Genomic DNA, 21555 nt, shown 5'->3' on the forward strand with positions numbered 1-21555 from the left:
TCTTTGTGTTCATCATGTGTTTCTCTGTTCGTCGATGCTTTACGAGAGGTAGAGTAATAATTAATGTTGACTCAATCGACTGAAAGAGATAGTAGAGTTCATTCAATATCCAATATACACTTTTCAAATGTTAAATGGTGAATATTAATTTTGGAAATATCAAACGATTAGATTATATGTAATTGATTTTCATGGCAAATACAAATGGGCGTTGCCAAAAGTCATGTGTATCCGTTATCTCCATAATTTTTCATTTCACAAATTGGCTATTATAAATGTTTTATCAATGAATAGAAATTTTTTAAATCCGTTACTCTTCATGTGTTGCCTGCTTGCCCTGTTAGGATTGGGCGCATTTAGTCCAGCAGCTTATGGAATCTGGCTGCGCGTGGACTACACAGCTAGAGGTGACGAGATACAAAGAATTTTCTCAAAACCTGAACAAAATCATGACATCATTTTTCTTCTTTTGGTTTTTGTTTTTTCAAATATATGTATTATGTATTTAATCACTTATTCATCATACGTCACATACGAATATTTGTTTGCTTTATTGCAAATCAATCAGGTGCAATTTATTTGCATTATACGGTTCACTCCTATTCGTTAATCTTCTTAATAAGCGCTAACTATAGTTGACAACTTGTCAAAAATCATAATCTACTATTAATAATTCCAAACAGAATCGTTCAAAATATGCTTTCGCATGTTACACATGGATATCTCATCACACATATCGCTGCTTTTGTCCTCTATTTTTTTACTCAAGAATAAGTATAATGTATGTCTTATTTTTACAGTGTTTATCAACAAGTTGTTGTTAATAAATTTAAGTATAATAACTGAAAGTGGTTTAGAATATTATCACAGATTGCCTAATTGTGATAAATTATTCGCAGCAATATTGAGTACAAGAGCCAGAAACAGCAGCGCTTATTATTATCTCATGCATTATGCTTCAGAGTTGGCGTTGAAATTGATAAGATAAAATTGAATTTAATTGCGAATGGTTCTATGACAACAAAAAACCATTCAAGGAAATTTGAATGTCCGGCCACTTTTTGTTGGATTTCTCATTTCCGAGCATGATTAAACACCAATGAATCTTTCGTCTTATTAGATTTATTCTAATCGTACACTTCTTTCTGAAAAATCATATTGGATATTTGCTCTAGATGGACTCACCTGTGGCACCGACGTCGGGTACTTATATCAGCTCACCGAGTCACACCAGTTATACTCAAGTAAATGAATTTTTCTGAAATACATAAAATTCACGAATTAGTAGAGTTAGAGTTTATTTTTTGATCAATTGACTAACATTTGTATTTTTAATGTTAGAGCGAAATGATCAACGTTGGTGGAGAAATGGGTGGTGGAGACGCTGGGTATTTTAGTACTAGTCCACAATTGGCGTATCAACCTCGAACACCTACGTCAAGTCAACAACTGACACCACAGACACCAAATACCCCAACTATTATACTCACTGGTAAGTATTTATATTTTATTCTTTGTACAGAAGGAAAACGGAAAATTCTATATGATTTTAATGTGTTATGTGTTGTTTTGTTATAGATTTTTCAGGCAACCATGGTCTTTCAAGTTCGGAATATGTAAAAGACTACCACGGTACAGAGATGACGAGTGATTTTGATCAGAATCTATTCCCTTCAGACGATGCGCTTAGACAGGGTTTGGATCCCATTGATTTTGGTGATCTACAAATGCTCACTGATCCTGACATGGTGATCGACCCAACTGCCGAAGATCACTTTAGATTAGATCGACTCTAAGATGAAAAAATTGTACTGATTCGTGCGAATTTTATTATTCTTGGATAAAATAATGACGACTTGGTGTGTTACGACTCAAGACACTTTAGCTAATGGGGAATTTTTGGAAATTCGTTATATTTCTGGTAATTCGTTGGTTGAAAAAACAAAAAGAATTAATTTTGAAACGTTGTAAGAAACATTTAATTGTTAAAATATTATTCAATTACTTTTTTCATCTCTCGTTACAGTTATAAATTCTGTTAATTTCGGTGGAGTCACGATGTTTTCGTTTATTCGGTATTCCCATTAAAATTTCATATCAAAATTGAAACTTCATACAAGTTGACCGACAAAATAGGGTGCAGAGATTCTCTCAGCTCATAATCGCAACGACGTCGATGTCATCAAATTACTAGAAATACTTGAACGATCTCAAAACCCGTTCGTGATAAATTGTTAATTGAAGATTAAGCAACAGATCTTGATTAACTTTTTTTTTTCTTTTTTATTTTATACTACTTTGTATATTGTACTATGTATGATCTCTAAGGATGCACAAAAGAAACCGTTTACTGATTTATACATGCTTTTGTCATACGCAAGTGTAGTAAATTTTAATACATTACATGGCGAGGGATATCTGAAAAAAAAGCACTGAACGCATAAAGACACACTACTAAGATTATAAACACATTAACTGTGTTTTAGTGAGATGGGTTAAGTGTAAAAATGATGGTGATTCTGATTTTTATTACTTCCTGGGCACATTTTGGATACACTTACAATAAGTTTAAGCTCGTAACATGGTCATCTTTGAGTAGAAATAAGAAGTTTGATATCACGTTTAGCTTTAGGATGTATCCCAAACTCAAGGTCACGTTGAAACAACTTTTTTGTACCTGAGAAACTGTATAATAACTAGCTCTCCACCTCGTAGTCAACGATTTGAGTCAATGTGATTTATAGCGTCGAATTAGGCGCAACCAGAGGTAGGCACTTCATTTAATAACTTTCTAATTGTTATCAAGTAATCCCAAACCTATGTGGAACTTCGATCTAGTACCTCTCAGGTACAGAGTTATACACATAATAATAGGCTCGCAGACACAGATTTTAAGAAAGAAGGAAAAATACAAATGAATATCAAGGAAAATCTATGTGAAATATCAAACGACCCGATGCTAGTTGCATAAAGTAGGGTTTTCAATTTACGAAAGAAAAATATGAATTGAATAATGAGGAAATCTCTGACTCGTCAAGTTGAATTTGTCTCTCACCGGAAGTGGGGCCTTTGGTAAAACATATTTGCAAGAAAACCCTCCGAGGTTGTCAATTGATTTTTGAAAGTAATATGTCGTACTTTGTATACCTTTGACTAATCATTTCATTGTGAAATTTAAACTTTAAATCTCATTCGAACACACTAAATAAATGAAAACAATAAGCGACGACGACATTTATATCCCACTTATAAAACAAGCAGAAACAAAAAAATATACACGCATCACTAAAACATACATTCGAATATGGTATGTTCACAAACTCTACTATAATAGTATCGCCTACTTCTATTCTATCATTAAGATAGGTAATTAGGAATTTAATATGTCTGTACGTGCAAGATTTTTTTCATGCGTTGGATACAGTCCAGCAAGACTCGTTATTCAATAATCGGTATAATAATTATAGGTTACCTGGACAGTTAGGTGTATCGTATCGTCTCTTGTATCGAATCTAATTGTGCAATGGTTGCATGTACCGGCATCAGTTTTCTTATTTTTCTTTCTTGATGTTTCGTCCTGTTTTCTTTTGATTTTCACTTCACATTTTCACCTTTCAAAGCCCACATGCTCGCGATTATTCTACTTTTCATTTGCCGAACGACAGTTATGGTTGAAAATCAGAACGTGCCCCATGGAATTTCGAATCGTCACTGCTTACAGATTTGATGCTGAAACAAAAACATGTATATAAACAACTTCGTTACGTTGGCAACCTCTCGATAATTCGTTCTCTTTTGTTTTTCATTCAATTTGAATTTTCAAATTCTCACATCACAATCGTCTATCATCTACGCGTATAGAAGACCTAAGGTTTTTGCCGCTGATCACTAAAAATTTCTATCAAATGTTGTAAAAAAATGTTTTTTCCTTTCAGTTATTTTATATATGATTACTATTCGCCACGATTTATATACATTATTTTATGCGTATGTTAGTTAAGTGGATATACATGAAAAAGAATACATATATTGACACGAACATTTAAATATTGTTAAATTTTTAAACTCGTTAGTTTAGAAGATCGTTATTTATTTATAAGTTGAATAATACGTTTTTATTTCATATTTTAAGAAACTTTATGCATGTGTAGAATATTCATACATATGTAAAACAGGTATACATAAATTGATGAAAATCATTCGGTTGGGCGAGTTAGGAAAAAAGAAAAAATTTATTCTAGCGGCAAATACCTTGGATCGATGCAATATCGATTTCTAGAATGCATAATACATACCAACATACATTATACGTATATAAAATAAAATTTATTGATCGTTGTCTCTCACAAATTTTAATATATTAACCTTGGCAGGTTACTAAAGTAGATTAATATTTTGCAATTTTTCCTACAATTATCTATCTATAGTAATGAAAAAACATGATGAATAAATTAGAGGAAAAAAAAACCGAAAAACAATACAAAAAAACATACATATAATCAAACAAAAATGGAAGAAAGAAGACAAAAAAAATAAATAATATTATTAATATTAAAATAAATATGTGACTATCTTTATCATAAAGTGCCAAAAGTGTATCTATTGCTGAATTAAGTCGTGCACTTTGAGATGTCAATTTACTATAGTAACTTTGACTGAGATACAGTGCCCCATCCCCATGAGAAAAAAATAAGAAAAAAAAAGAATAAAAATATTATAAGTCTTTGTTAGAATGTATAAAAAAGACAGTTCAATATACACATAGAAGAAAGGAAAGGAAAGGAAAGCAAGAATAAACGAAAGCAAAAAAGAAAGAAAACGAGAATAGGAAAGAAATATATAATTACTGTTTTCTGTGTAGTACTTAAATATTTAGAATTACGTTTTCCATTAAGGAATAAATCAAAGAAATTAATGAATCAATCATTCGGGTTTCATTATTTTTATCCATATTATTGTTATTTTTGTTTTTATTCTTTCGAATCGAAATGAAAATTTATTTTAGAGAAATGATAATACTAGTAACGATAATATTTAATAATCACTCATTTTAATCTGATAATCAATCTCGATACTCGGTTGTTCCATATTTAGGTAACTATTCTAGTATTCGTCGTTGTAACGAATGTGAGCATTTTATTTTTATTTTTTTATTATTACATTTATTTTTGTTTTTTCCTAACTCAAGTGTATTTGTTCTTAAGATCTTGTTTTTATTTTTATTTTTTTTCCTATTTTCTAAATCACCACTCCCTTAACGATACATTATTTTTACCATAGTTTATTGTTCGTTATTAATTTAATGCGCATATATATCAATTAATACGCACAAGCGATTTTTTTATGTATGTACTGATTGCCAAATTTGGCGTGCAGGAATTTTATTTGATATCATATTATTATTGTTATTATTTTTTAAATTTCATTTACCATTTTTTTCAATTTTAAATACGTTATCGCGTTTATACATTATATATTTGTATAATAGATAATTAAAAAAAAAAGGAAAAAACGTTTTTAACATGGCGTTAAAATTAATTTTCAAAGAATTGTTAATATCTGTATATAGACAGTGTTATTTGTGGTTAATAACTATTAGTAAAATAATGAAATGTATAATGTTGTATGTATCATACTATATTAATTATGTTTAATTAATTATTGTGAACACCATTTCTCAAAACATCGATTTTTGATAAATAAAATCTGTTTCAGTTATAATAAATCAATATCCGATGTAGAGACCGAATTAGATGTATGTATATGATTATATATATATACACGTATGATTTGCATAAATTCAGTCGTTATATCATTTATATTACTATTATTATTATTAATATTATCGTTATCGGAATTCCTTTTCTTCAAACCTTATTAATCACTAAATTTGATTTTCCTACTTCTCGTCTCATTAAGTATATCATTATCCCAACTTCTTGTGTTCTGTTCTTCCTCGTTTTCTTTTCCATTTTTTTTTTATACTTATAAAAATCGCTCCTTCTTTTGTAAATAATATTGAAATACAGCAAAATATTACTCGAGTCTGATCAACGAACGTAAAATTTGATTGTTTTACCACAGTTTAATAAAATATACATTACACAATGATAATAATAATAATTCAATATTACAGAAACGATAACGATAACCGGTAATCATAGGTATAAACGTAGCTTTATAATATTTCCAACAATTATAAATATTTATACTTTTCTCTCAATTGATCGTTTGGCTTGCATCCAATCCGAAACGGTCGACATAATCCACGATTGGTTCTTTCCAAAGCATAAATCAATCAATCAGTCAATCAATCGATACATTTGTCACTGAAAATAATTCCAAAGATATTTAATAAGTATTAATTTCAAACGCGAATAAGTAATTCAAAGAAGAAAAATTAAACGAACAAAGAATTTTGATTTTTTTTTCTTTTTAAATCATTTTCACGCTCATTCATTCTTATTATTGTAATTTTCTTAATCCGAGAGTCATTAATGATCTCAGATAATTTTTGTCTCATCTTTTCACGCGTTGTCGGAGCGACAAATTCGCACTCGGCTTTTAAAATCGATGAGTTTTCAAAAAAATGAAATAAACGAATGAAAAAATTAATTTAAAGAAGAACAAATCTTGAATAATTCACCTGAATCAATTTTTTGCACACTTTGTTACATCAGATTTTCACGCCGAAACGGTAAAAAGCAAACAAAATCTAAATGATAAAAAATAAATTAATAAAATAAAATCCAAAAGCTTTGTAACAACCTTTCGATCTCCTTGATGTATATAATTAGAAATAAAGAATAAATATATATGTATATATATATGTGTGACATAAGTATGTACTGTGTATACCTAAGGGAATATAGAAATTCTAATTGAATAATAAGAAACCACAAAATATTTGAAATGTAACGCACAAAATTCATAACTACAAACTATAGATACATGTTTTCATGTTTATCGATTAATTATCATATTAATAATACACTAAATATTTAAAACTTTCAGAGGTAATATATCTGTACTACCTATACAATAATTATTATCAATACTCGTATAGTAGATAGTTGTGCGATTTCAATTTCGAACAAGAAAAAAAAAATGTAGAAGAACAAATAATTATAAAATTTCTAACACGACTGCGCGATAAGTTAACAATGAGTCGAATAAGATTTCGAAAAAATTAATTTGAAATCAACGTCGCAATGATGGGGTCATCGTATTATTATTATTATTGTTGTTGTTGTTATTTTCCAATACGAAGATCATCGCAAATTTTCTTTATCTCTAAAACTGAAGTAAAAAAACAGATTCGGTTTTTTCATCACGTGTAATGAATTGGAATCTTTGTAGTTTAGAAGTAGCGTTGGAGTACTTTTGCTAATTCGAAGCTGGACTCGTATAGTGTATCCAGTCGTTTTGTCCTAAGAATTTTATACAAAGTCATTCGTCTATATCGATAAAAACGAAGGGAAAAAAAAAACGATGAAAAAAGAGAAAAAAAAATCATACTAATATTAGAAATGATAAATAAATAAATTCCGCATCATATATAGATATACATACAATCGTTACCAATGATAATAGCATTTAGGCAAATTATATATAAATGTCTTCCTCAAATTCATGAACTTTCATTTATCGATAATCTTAACGAGCATTGACTAAAAATTAGAGACGAGCAACGGATCCGGAGAACTAAAAATTTCGGGTCCCTTGATCATTCGGGTAAGTTTCTCAAGATTTTCGTTTCTTGGCTCCCAATGTTCAATCGCTATGATTTACGCAGTTTGAGTATGAATTTTTTTAAGTTTTTCCCAAAACGACTAAAATTCACGATAAATGCTGGAAAATTGACAGAATTCTTCTTCGGGCCTCTATCGTGACGATTAAAGAAGAAAAACTTGGAAATCGCTTATGCTTTTTTGGTCAAATACATGCACACGACACTTAGTAATGCGTACGTGATTACAGGTTGAAATTATGAATAGCTACGTACCTGTTTTTGTCGAGTAACTTTTTGTTCGTGATGAAAAATACATAAAAAATAAATTAATAAAATAATACATATTATATATCTCTCAACCAGCTCTGTGTATAAAACTATTCGTATATACCTATGTAAATAAAACGTCTGATCATCGTAATTAATGAAAAAATAATTAATACACTATATAACAATTAAAATAAATTCACATCTCGAGCGTCATATTTAAATATATGGTCTGTCGTGTCTTACACATTTTTAACAAGACTTTTTGTAGAAATAAAAGTTGTTAATTACGAAAAACCAAAATTAACAGATTTTTCTGTTTGTTTCTATGTTCTTTTTCAATACACTGAGAAACTACGTTATAATTAGCTACGTTTAAAATTTTACTTCGCAGATTTCAACGATTACGATGTGAAGTTTACGAAAATATCGTCCAAAAAAAATTTTTCTCTCCCTACTAAATTAATTATCAACTGACATATATGTCTATGTGTAAACCACGACATTCCTGTATATGTAAATGTATACGATACGGTTAGAATACTAACTTTTTCCATTCTGTTATAGAAAGTTATCAATATCATCATCCTTACCATCTTATGTATATTTATCAGACATTCAAAGTCTGCAGGAAAACTAACGTCTCAGTCTTTAATAATTATCATACAAAATAATCTCCCGCATTATTAGTATTGTACAATAATAATAATAATAATAGTAATAATAATACATATACAAATATATACCTGTTGTAAAATTCGTATTCCGTTTTTTCTTCTATTTTATTATGAATATTACTGTCACCATGAAATTAATAAAATTTAGACTGTAAATTTATCGAAATACAAGAGAAAAAAAAAATTGAAATAAATAATTACATAAGTATATATTAATAATAATAACAATAATATATGCGATAATGTATGTAGTATATATATATATATATACGAATTGTAAAATTGTTTTTAATTTTTCATTATATTGAAAATAAATATTATAATAAATACATAATTACACGACTTACATGGTCCTAGATAATATATATATTTTGTCTCTAGTATCTAGGTATATAATAGAGAAATATTTGTATGTACGGAATACAGATACGTAGGTATATACCTAGGTATATATTTTAGAAACTATTCTGCGTTTGAAATGAGTGTAAAAATTCTAAACTTATCAGGCATGTAGGTCGCGTTTGACTCTTTTAAATCTTGCGAGGGCACCTCTGGGGCCATTTTGAAAGCCACCGAATGCCTCTCTGTATTCCGTTTCGAGTCGAGGACTTAATTCTTGGGAACTATCGGCGAAGGATGCGAAGGAATCGGAATTCTTTTTGCCGATCATCGAAGAAGCCCTCCGATTATTTTTGATCGATTTTTTCATCCTCACATTCCGCCGCGATACGATCTACCGGTATACATTATACAGGGTTATCTCAGAAGGCGATTTGAAATGCATGTTTTTCAGTTGCATTCTATCGAAAAGTAAAATTAATCGACTCCACGAAACTCGAGGGATCTTCGTGGTAGATGATGATTAATTTCGAAGGGTTGTACGGATTTTGGCAACCGTTTATTCATCTAATTTAATCTAATTTAATTCATTACCGGGGCGTCTTGCATCAGCTGATTAGCTCTCGCTTTCGTTTGACGTCTGGCCGATAACGCTCCCCCACCACCCCTAAAATTAGCGATTTCTTCGATTCCTGCACGCTTACGACGCACCAGATTATACGAGTTTCTGTCGTCCACGTTCGCGTCCGCGAATAAATAATTCGAAGGATATTCAAAGCTCGAGGCTTTCTCCTGATCCAAATTCGAAGTTCTGTCCTCAAAACCGTCGTCGTCGAATTCGTTTCCTTCGTCGTTTTCGTCTTCGTCTTGGGGTCGGTATCCCGCGGGGTCGACGAAAGCGACGTTAGCTTCGGGAATCACGGCGGACGATCTCCTCGCACGACGTGCTCCATAAGTTCTAGAAATTTCCGGCGTTCTTCTGTAACGATTTTTTACCTTTGCTCCCCTCAGCAGATCCGGATCGACGGACAAGCCGGCCGGAAAATCATCTTGGATGTCGACGTGGGCCTGCTCCGGTATTATCATGGGGTTTTTGTTCACCTCGCGTTTCATCGTACCCGATGATCTTTTGCGCTCGTTGCGGACGACGTAGGCTCTCCGAGGGGCGTTCGATGACCTTTTCATCAAATTTTGGGCCCCCGAAATCTCGGGGAGGTCCCTGTCAGCCGCCCCGTAAACCGGGGCCGATCTTTTCCGGATGCTTTCGTGGCGCAGTTGAGCATTTTTCAGGACATCCGGGGACAGTTTGTCGACCCCTTCGATGGCTCTGAGCCGATCGGCGTTCGATGATGATTCGGAACGTTTGACCCTCCTCAGTACGCGACCTCCGGATTTTATCTGAGGCTCGGCTATCGAACGTTTCGAGGCAATCGGTTTTGACTCGGTATTCGAGACGTTCGAATTCTTCCCCGCGTCGCTATTTTCTTCTTGGTCTTCGTCGGTTTCGTTTTGAATCTCGTCGTACTTGGCGTTGTTCAACTCGATGTCTTCCACCTTCTGCTTTTCCTCCACCTCTCGCTTTATCTCCTCTTTTATCGAATCTATTCTCCGCTGTATTTGCTCTTCCAATGATCTTTCGTAATCTGCGTCAAACTCGGCACTTTTCAAATCCGATTTCTGATCGGAGTCAGTTGCCCGCTTCGGATTTTCCTCAGATTCTAACTCGTCGGTATTTTTCGCCTCGGTTTCAATTTTAGAAGAAATTTCAGGATCGGACTGGCCGGATCGCGGTGCTTCTTCTCTCGCCCCTTCTTCGAGATTTTCCGGGTCATCGTGCAGCTGTTTTTTCGAATCTTCAGCGTCATTTTTCTGAGCATGATTTTCGGTGGCTTCGGAATCGTTTCTTTTGAATCTTCCATCGTCCTTTTCTCTTTGTCCTCGTTGTTTGGGGTCATCGTTGAAATTCGCGTCTTCGCACGCGCCTTCCGATTCGTCAAGGTCGTCGTATTCCTCCTCCGCGAGTTCGCCGATCTCCCTTTTGACCATCTCCTGCTTTCCAGCTTCTTCTTCCGCATCTTCCAACCCCGCGTTCGATTCTTCGTCGTCGTTTTTAGCCAATTCCGATTCCGGATCTTCGTCGTCTTCGTAGGAATTTTCCTCATTCTCGCCAGATTTTTCATCGACATCGAGTTCCTCGCCTTCGTCTTCACCCTCTTCACCGATCTCGTCTGATTTTTCGGCCTTGTCTTCCTCCTCAACGCTGTCCACGACCGCTCCGGACTTTGGCCTGTTCGACCTCGAAATTGACTTCTCGTATCTCTTCACCTCCTTCCGATCATCCGCCGATAATTTTATACCAGAGTTTCGCTGTTTCCGGAGTTCTCGTTTACCCTCGAATTTGATGAAATAATCAAGTTAAAATTTCGCTGAAAAAGTTTTTTGAAGAGAAACAAAGAACAGGGTGATAAACGCGAATTTGACTAACTTGTGTTTCACGATTTTCGATTACGTCCACTACTTTCCCATCGAGGGAGTTGACCCCCTGTTGTTCATTTTTGCCGGAAATCAATTTTCCGGAGTCTAATTCTTTCATGGGATGATTGGATTTTTTGAATCTCCGTTCATCGGAGGTAAGGGTAACTTTGCCCGAGGGATTCGACTGTCTCTGGGATCGTGTAGAAACGATCTCAGAAGATTCTCGTTTCGAACGTTGTGCCGGATATTGTCTGAGGTTTGTTAACTGACGTCGTTGGACGACATTGGCATCAACAACGTCTTCCTTAATCTGTGCTTGATTATCCCTAATTATCCCAACTTTATCCGTATCACGATTGCCTGGAGAACTTGGGGAAAAAAGTTGATGAAAAAAACGCAAATTGAAGACACGAGAAAACGCAGTCTTCAAAAAATCATCCAGGAGTCGAGGATGATTTTTTAAATCATTCAACTAGCTTACCCGATGGCGTTTATCTCCACAGTTTTTGCTTGACAGCTGTCAAAAGATTGATGGAAAATTGACATCGCACAGAAATACAGGTACTTGACCAGAAGTTTTTTTCTCATAATAATAGCAATGGGGTTACAACTTTACCATTACAAAGTTTAATTTACCCCGCATATGCCAGTAGGCGCAGGTGCAGATTCTCAAGATAATCGGGAATATCGATCGTTTCACTTGATTATAAGTCCCTTATTATATCGAAGACATAATTGATTGAATTGATTTTCTTGACTTTGTATTTTCGTCGACAGAAATCTTTATAATAAAGGACTGACGTTTGAAAAAGAAGACAAATGTTCATATCAATCATCATCTAACACGTGACTATCTGATGAAAATAATTCGATTACACTCGAATTTGAAATTACAACTTCATTGATCTTAATTTTGAGCTACCTCTAAAGTTGATCACGATATCGCCTTATCGTTCAATTATTTATTTTCGGTTCAGGAATATTATTCATAGGTCATCTGAAGTCCAGGTCCGAAGATTCCGATGAATTTGATTCACAGATATAGATTCCTGATTCTGAAGCAAATTAGAAATTGAATATCAAAAGTATTGATCAAGTTATCGCCAATTTATCGATCCAAATAGTAAAAAATTGAAGATATCTCGATGGGACAAATTCGTTGCTCAATTTGACCAACGAATTCATGTTTTTTTTTTTTTTATTTTCTTAGCATGGGGGCAGAATTTGTATCTTATAAAAGAAGAACATTTTTTCCACACAATGATTACTCGATCAATTGCATGAGTAGATGATTTTGGCTTTCAGATTTCGATTCCTGAGCTGATTAAACGTGAGATCACCCTTGAAAAGTCAAAAGAAAAATTCGATTTTTGAGCAAAAAATAAATCATGGTTCCAATTGAGTTTAATATGCTTTTCTTACGTATTTTGACCTCAGGAATCCGAATCTGAAAGAAGAATTGATCTATCTCTAAAATTGACCGAGTTATCGCCAATTTTCAGCTTTTTGGGGTCAAAAATTAATAATTGATTTTTTATTCTTTCTCAATGTAATTTGAGCTCAGGAATCCGAATCTGGAAGAAAAATTGATCTATCTGCAAAAATGACCGAGTTATCCTCATTTTTTCGCATTTTTTGGTAGAAATTTGAGGATATCTCGAAGGGAAAAAATCGTAGCTCAATTTGGACAACGGATTCGTGTTCCTGAGGTCAAAATACGTAAGAAAAGTGCCATACGATCAATTTAAAAAAAAAAAAATTTTTGGCCAAAATTTGAAAAAATCGTAAGGGGTACCCCTTGGAAAAATCTCAAATTTTGGCCAAAAATTTTTATTTTTTAAAATTGATCGTATGGCACTTTTCTTACGTATTTTGACCTCAGGAACACGAATCCGTTGTCCAAATTGAGCTACGATTTTTTCCCTTCGAGATATCCTCAAATTTCTACCAAAAAATGCGAAAAAATGAGGATAACTCGGTCATTTTTGCAGATAGATCAATTCTTCTTTCAGATTCGGATTCCTGAGCTCAAATTACATGAAGAAAGAATAAAAAATCAATTTTTAATTTTTGACCCCAAAAAGCTGAAAATTGGCGATAACTCGGTCAATTTTAGAGATAGATCAATTCTTCTTTCAGATTCGGATTCCTGAGGTCAAAATACGTCAGAAAAGTGTAATACAATCAATTTTTAAACTACTTTACTTTTGGCCCAAAAATCGATTTTTTTTTTTGGTTCTTCAAGAGTAATCTCACGTATAATCATCTCAGGAATCCAAATCTGAAAGGCAAAATCATCTACTCATGCAATCGATCCAGTAATTATCAATTATTCGCTGTTGGGAGCAGAAAAATTAAGAAATATCGAGTGGTTTTAGTCGTGGACTCACTTTGATTCGTCGCAATTCATGCATGGGTTGAAATATTCGAATTTTTCAATTCACCAGCGAGCTCGAGCTTAGCTGGAGTCAGGTAGCCACGAGCGAGGGGTCTTGTTGTGGGGTGTCACCTCTGCTCAGCCCCCAAGGTGACGTCTCACAACAAAGCGCTACGCTGCTGGCTACGCTGACTCCAACTAAGCTCGAGTTTGCTGGTGCATTGAGAAATTCGAATATTTCGACCCTTGGAATTTTTTCGATTTTGGCGTTAAAAATCAAAGTTTTTTTAGTTTGATTTCATAGACTATTCTAATGTATTTTGATCTCAGGAATCTGAATTCACAAGTTAAATTGATCCATCTATTGAATTAATCGATTTATCGCCAATTTTTCACTTTTTGGAGCAAAAAAATCGAGATATTTTGATGTAAAAAATTCGTCGGTTTACAAAATGCGTGTGAAATATAATGACGTGAAATTAAAGAAGAATTGAAGGGTTCCCAGTGTTCTTCAGCCCGAATAATGTGCACATTTTTGCACAATTACACATTTGCATTTGTTCTTTGCACATTCGTTGGAAAAAACGAAAAAATCTTGGAACTGAGAAACGTAGCTCAAATTATTGAATGCCCCACTATCCACCAGTAACAACAATCGTATCCAACGAAGTAGAAATAATAAAATAATTATAAAATATTCGGATTACCAAGGCTCATTTATTCAAAAATTATGCTGACTCTCAATTTCGTTATTTCAGAGTTATTAACCGATCAACGGTTATGGGTACTTCTTATTTATGAATATGTACTATTATTCTACGCAAAAACCATGACTTATAGTAACGTACTCCAAATTCCCCCCCTCCCCCAAAATCCCGGAAGACGCCACGCTGCTTGTGGCGTAGTTAACCATCGGAGCTCATGAGGTATCATTCGCTCTCCAGATTCCGAACGAGTTGGTTCGGATCTGCGTAATTCCTAATAATTTAATCGTGGCGAATTATATCGGGCTCATTACTCTGCAATAATCAACTCAATTAATTATTCGATCACTCTGTCCAATTCGGATCTGACTAATTAACAAAATTGAATAAATTAAAAATAATTTTACAATAAACTAAAGTCAGTGCAAGCCAAGAGGTCTTCTTCAGAACGATCGACTCTAACTCCGCAATAATCAACTCAATCAAATAATCAATCACTGTATCCAATTTGGATCTGACTAATTAACAAAATTATTAAAATTGAAAATTATTTTACAATAAACTAAAGTCAGTACAAGCCAAGAGGTCTTCTTCGGAACGATCGACTCTAACTGCGTGCCAGATTTCTACCTGTTCTAGTCGAATATGGTGAGTACTGTGATTTTTATAATTACGTTTAATTTTACTACGTCGCATTTTTGATTCGGTTATGCCTCGGAGTAATTCTTTTCTTTTAAATCGTTGCCTGGAAATTTTCCGACTACTGCGCGGCAGTGATCTTGTTATTCGGGGGTTCTCTTGTATGGGATGTCGAGTAGAGGTCAGACGATTGTTTTTCGACTGGTATACTTCGCATTTGGAATATCAGCGCGTGATTTTATCGTGAATATTATCCTATTACACTACGAATTTCGTCGCATTCTCAGTTAGAAATTTTCCGACTACTGCGCGCGGGCAGTGATCTTGTTATTCGGGAGTTCTTTTGTATGGGATGTCGAGTAGAGGTCAGACGATTGTTTTTCGACTGGTATACTTCGCATTTGGAATATCAGGGTGTGAATCTATCGCGAATATAATCTCATTACACTACACTTTCATCCTATTTTCAATCAGACTTTGATAAATTATATTTATTTGAGTTTATTCTGAATTACAGAATTCAGAGCAACTACGACCGATGTTAGGAGCTTATCCAGCTCATGCTACTTGCTTACATACGATTCAAACGACGATCCGAAAGTGACTTTTAATCGGATCTCAGTTTTGGGGAATAAAACAAAAATGGTGAGTTTGAAATTAAATAATCATCATTAATAAATAAATAAATAATCATGTTAATAAAAGTTGAATGATCATAGTAATTGAATTGAACCAATAGAATTACAATTGCAAAATGATAATCATCAAATAATAGCAATATACAATAATTGAATGATGTGATTACTTTAATCGTATCAATATCTCAATGCATTCGATCTTTGCTTTTGAAATAAATCACATAAAATGTTTTTTAATTTGGTACAGCCAAACCTCACCCCTGGCATTGCACCCACCTCTGCCAGATGATCATCGACTACATTCAACGCGATTAAAGTGATAAACTTCGGTAATTACAATTTTTTAACACACACTATTCGTTCCTCTGAGAAAAATTTTCTGGCTCATCATCAATAACAAATTTTTTTTTGTCGTTGATTTTACAGCACCGATCTTCGTGGGAGCATCTCATCGCCTCAACTCTTCATCTCATCTCTTCTCAACATTACTACACATCTATAGTCATCAGGGAGGCAGAGAACTTCTCAACCTACTACACAGCTTTAGCCATCAGGGAGGCTGAGACTTCCGGGTAAAATCCAAGACCCCTGAGCTTGGGAACCGGCTCAGGTCCGGTCTTGGTACCGGCAACGATGGTGAGCGAAGTTAAAGTTCCTCGATTCTTTTGCCAGCTCACGCGATGGTGTACACTGGCGTTGGAGTCGTTGTATTTTTTAATTTTTCAACATCCCACCTCCCTCTTTGTTACATGGCGTGGCGGTACCCTGTATTGCAATTTTATTAGACCAGGTAATTGTAGGGTCTGTTGTTGTTGAGCATAGCGCACCTGCACTCTGTAGCGTCAAACATATAAAACTCTTCATTGGAATTGATCAGTCAAAAGATCAATGAATTAGGCAGTCGGTCAATTATTAATTCATCAACCGTGAGATCGGTGAAAAAATCAATTAATGATTTGATCACCTTGTTAATTAATTAATCAATTATTTGAGTAATCGGTCAACTATTAGTTCAGCATATATGAACTATTCAAATAAATCACATCTTTGATAAATTTAAGTGCAAGAGTGTGCAGTTCATAGGCAACGGTAAAGGCCGTCGTTCAATCGACTCTCGCGTTTTATAAATTTTCCACAATTTTCGGTGACCGATCTCGTTTGCGTCGATCACCGATCGGTAATAAAATTTTGTCGTGCGAATGATGGTCATTACCATAGATTGAGCTTTTTCAGGTACATCAGGAATTGACTTGGATAGCTTCCGCGAAAAGTCAGAATTCATTTAGTCTCAATTTAATGATCAGCCATCAGCTGAATCAATTTTGAATTTGATCTCTATATTTGCTTATCTATTTGCATGTTTAAAATTTCAATTCTTTCAACTCAATTTTGATCAAACTTTAACCCGTCTTTAGGTACCGATAAGTAAATTCACTAGAATTATAACAGGATGTCTAATCGTTTCAGGAATTTTCTTCCCTTACACACAATTTTCAGCCCTTAACTTTTTCTTGCTTAATAAATATTATATGAGATTAATTAATCTCATTTTCTTACTGATTATATTTACTCAAGAGTAAATTTGGTAAATTCATTTAAAGGTCATTGATGTTTTTTAAATTTCGGCCAAATAACAAACACACCTTTTCTCAAAATTTAAATAAATCACGGCTTCGGCCGGGGCATGGGCAGCCTTTATATTTCTACACACACAACAGGTCAACAGTAAGCTTTTTGAACGAGATACCACGGCAATGAATGTGAGATGTGAGTGAGACGAAATTCTCGGTGCGCCGGCGCAAGTATGAATTGGGGTTTTCGTCAGTAAAATCATTTCTTGGATAATTATAGGTGAAAGGCAGGTATAGGTAAATTCATGCATCGCGAGGGCATTTATGAGCAGTGTGTATGCGAACGATAGTTTTAACCGTTGGGTGGGGCGAGGGCTTTTGCGAACGGGGTACGCGAGAATCCGGTAGCGCAACTTTTCTATCCACAGCAATTTCAAGTGACCGATCGATTCACCGATCATTTTTTGCGGGCGATCTATCAGATCCCTATGCTGGGATCTGATGGATCCTTCGCCTTCAAATAATTCACACACCCCAACTAAACAAATAAAATTCAATCGTTTCTCCTGTTTTCTTCAATTTTTGTGGTCACTTGAAATGAGCAAGACACGTTCGCTTCGCTCTCCGTACCAGCCGTGGTGCATGGAAGTGAGGCGGACGTTGAGCTCGAAGACGTCGCGTCGAAGAGGACCGCCGACCGCCACGCCATAAATTTATATGACATGTTACCTTTTTCCCTACCCTTCACCCACGCCGATTCGAATCGATAAATGCGATTGAAAATTGCATTTATTTGATTCTGATCGGCTCGTTCCGAGTCGACGCTGCTCGCGCGGGCAAATAAAGCGCGAAGACGAGGAATCGCACGATCTGTTTGTGTTTTATGCACATGTTGTGTGTCGTCCTTATGGGTCTTAAGGATTTTTTAAAACAAACCATTCAGCGTGACTTGCCATCTTGCAAGGCGCTTTAACAATTCTCTGATATTGGTGGTGGAAACATGTATTGAGAGATTTTCTTTCAGGAAATTAAAGAATCTAGCAATAAGATAAACCAAGTTCCGTTGCTGCACCGGCGCACGGACTTGGTATTTAAATCATACTCTGCCTAACGCTTCATGCGTTTTAAACCCAAACACCGACAATTGTAAGAGAGCAAGTTCTACGCACCTTTTTGTGCCTGGGGCTTGACTTTCACGTGTTTATTTTTAAGACGCTAATCAAAAATTTTACTTTTCAGATTCTTAGCTTTTAAGACCCTTAGTTCTTAATGCTAATCAATTTTTCTTACAGCTCTTAATTCTTAATGCTAATCAATTTTTTTTTTTTCAGCTCCTAGATTAGTTCTAAGACTCGTACTAATCAGATTTTTATTGCAGGCTGTCTCTGGATACTAATAGATTTAGTCTGCTTTCTGATTTCAGAAATCAAAAATCAAGGGATTGCTGAACAGAGCGAATAGTTTATTTGTAATTGATTGAAATGCAGTGTTTGGTTTTGCCAACTCTACATTTATCGATCACAAATAAACTGTTTGCATCTGCCAATTTTTTTTTTTTGCAGTTTTCAGCTCTCAGTTTCTCGTACTAATCAGATTTTTATTGCAGGCTGTCTCTGGCTACTAATAGATCTAGTCTGCTTTCTGATTTCAGAAATCAAAAATCAAGGGATTGCTGAACAGAGCGAATAGTTTATTTGTAATTGATTGAAATGCAGTGTTTGGTTTTGCCAACTCTACATTTATCGATCACAAATAAACTGTTTGCATCTGCCAATTTTTTTTTTTTGCAGTTTTCAGCTCTCAGTTTCTCGTACTAATCAGATTTTTATTGCAGGCTGTCTCTGGCTACTAATAGATCTAGTCTGCTTTCTGATTTCAGAAATCCAAATTCAAGGGATTGCTGAACAGAGCGAATAGTTTATTTGTAATTGATTAAAGTGCAGTGTTTGGTTTTTCAAACACCGCATTCATCGACTACAAATAAACTGTTTGCATCTGCCATTTCTTTTTTTTTTTGCAGTTTTCAGCTCTCAGTTTCTCGTACTAATCAGATTTTTATTGCAGGCTGTCTCTGGCTACTAATAGATCTAGTCTGCTTTCTGATTTCAGAAATCCAAATTCAAGGGATTGCTGAACAGAGCGAATAGTTTATTCGTAATTGATTAAAGTGCAGTGTTTGGTTTTTCCAACTCTACATTTATCGATCACAAATAAACTGTTTGCATCTGTCATTTTTTTTTTTTTTTGGCAGTTTTCAGCTCATCTCTCATAGTCAGCTCATCTCATCTTCTCGTACTAATCAGATGTTATTCACAGGCTGTCTCTGGCTACTAATATCGTTTTCCTTATGTTCCAGGATCTTGCATTGTACATTTTGTATTTAATTTTATTCAGAATGGCCAAATATTATTCAAATGATGGATAAAAAATATGGAATGATGGAAGTTATCCACTTCGATAAGCTTTGAAATAATTTTCATATCCCCAAAAGCCAGTTAAAAAACAACACTTCGATTATCCTATTCATTGAAATTTTTAAACCAGAAGGTTGTATGGTTCCCTGTATATCCAGAGTGTTCTATTCACGACCCATAGAAATTCGTAACTTATATTCAATTTATGTTTCAGGTACCCATCAGGTCTGATAGTTGACACCGACCGATGAATCCTATTTTTCTTTTTCCTCTTTTGCTTTTTTTTTATTTTCATTCGTTACTAGATATTGTTGCAATGATCATACTTTTTTCTCTGTTCCAGGTTGCATCGTCCGTATTTAAAATTGCAATTTTTATCTGTTCACAGAGATGCAGTATCTCATGATCTCACTGTTTATAATTCTGATATTTCTCGATTTCTTTTTTGTGCCAATTATATCGTTGTGCGATGATAAATCATTACTTGTTCTTCTGTTTCAGATTCAATGATCTACATTCGAATCGACAATTTTTGTTTCTCTTTACAGATATTCCAACAACGCAGTTCACTTTTCTCTTTTTGCTTAGTATTATACACTAATCTTTGTGACGTCCATTTTGTGCTTATAATGATACCGCTATATTCATAAATCGTTGATTATTTATCTGTCCAGATTTATAATGTGTAATTGACAATTGTTTTTTCTATTTACAGGATATTCATCAATTTCGTTAATATTTTTGAATTCTTGAATTCTGTATGTGCATATATATTTGATAATATCTATGATGATTGTCTGTCATAACTGTTTCGTGTTTAATGTTTTGTGTTTCCATGTTCTGTGTATGTTGTGTTGTCAATGTTTCTGTCAATGTGCGTGTTGTCCTGTGCAAGTTTCATGGTCCATTAATATTTATAAGACGTTATTCCCATGCAATTGAAATTTATGTCTCTATAATCGCTCATGCTCATTATGGTATACCATGTTATGTATTTCTCTATCTATGTCTATTTTTTTTCTACTTGTATTCTCCATTTTTTTACAGATCCCGTGCCGCCGGACCAGGGCGGCTGAGGAGATAGTGGTTTGCATAGGGCTCCTGGCGATCGTTCCACTATGTAAAAAAAAAAAAATCGAAGCGAGCCGAAGACGCTACCCCTTGAACGCACGATGCGTTCATGGGTGGTTAAGGAAACGCGTCTTTTCAGCTTCTTATTAATTTCTCCTTTCCGAAAATACTGAGATAATATTAATTATTTTTTCAGTCCATTACCCAGTGCGAATCTATCTACCATTGGAATGTTGGAATTCCATCTCCATTTCAACCGCATTCGTACGTAAGCTTCTGTAATTTAATTAATGAATGTTAATTTAACTGACGAATAAATGTAACAAATATCTGTTGAAAACCCATTTTTAACATGCTCGTTTTCACCATCTACCCGCAGTATTTTTTTTTTTTTTTTCTACGTCATTTTTCTCGAAAATGCACCCTATATAATTGCACGCCGCTATACAGGACGTCTAGACGCTCTGGCCTACATTTCACGGCCCCCCTTTCGTCACCCTTTACTACGGAATTCCGACCCCCTTCTTTAGCCCCCTTCCTTAACCCTTCTACTATGGTATTCGTAGTAGAAGGGGTAATCGTAGTAAACGTTGGTTGGCCGCTGGCGTTCATTCATGAAAGCGTTTAGAGTGGGGGGGTTAAAAGTATCAG

General features: G+C 34.5%; 2 protein-coding genes across 8 annotated transcripts in view; one reads left to right on the forward strand and one right to left on the reverse strand.

The window, feature by feature from the left end:
* The window catches only part of LOC105690696 (CREB-regulated transcription coactivator 1-like), a 24032-nt gene extending 19109 nt beyond the window's left edge, over nt 1–4923 (forward strand). For 6 of the 7 annotated variants that reach the window (XM_020855105.2, XM_020855100.2, XM_020855103.2 and 3 more), the window contains 4 exons: nt 345–407; nt 1176–1244; nt 1342–1492; nt 1579–4923. In XM_020855105.2, the coding sequence (XP_020710764.1) occupies nt 345–407; nt 1176–1244; nt 1342–1492; nt 1579–1796 (501 nt within the window). In that variant the 3' untranslated portion in view covers nt 1797–4923. The remainder of the gene's footprint in view (nt 1–344; nt 408–1175; nt 1245–1341; nt 1493–1578) is intronic. The other variant, XM_012408721.3, reaches the window with a different exon arrangement.
* A 4025-nt stretch (nt 4924–8948) lies between these two features.
* Nucleotides 8949–12656, reverse strand: LOC105690681 (nipped-B-like protein B). Its single transcript, XM_048657642.1, has 2 exons — nt 11501–12656; nt 8949–11406 (listed from the first exon to the last, which is right to left on the reverse strand). The coding sequence occupies exons 1-2, from the start codon at nt 11606–11608 to the stop codon at nt 9598–9600; spliced, it is 1917 nt and encodes a 638-aa protein (XP_048513599.1). The 5' UTR covers nt 11609–12656; the 3' UTR covers nt 8949–9597.
* Nucleotides 12657–21555: the final 8899 nt, after the last annotated feature.

This window comes from Athalia rosae, chromosome 6, assembly GCF_917208135.1.
Source record: "Athalia rosae chromosome 6, iyAthRosa1.1, whole genome shotgun sequence".
In the NCBI taxonomy this organism is placed as follows: Eukaryota; Metazoa; Arthropoda; class Insecta; order Hymenoptera; family Athaliidae; genus Athalia; species Athalia rosae.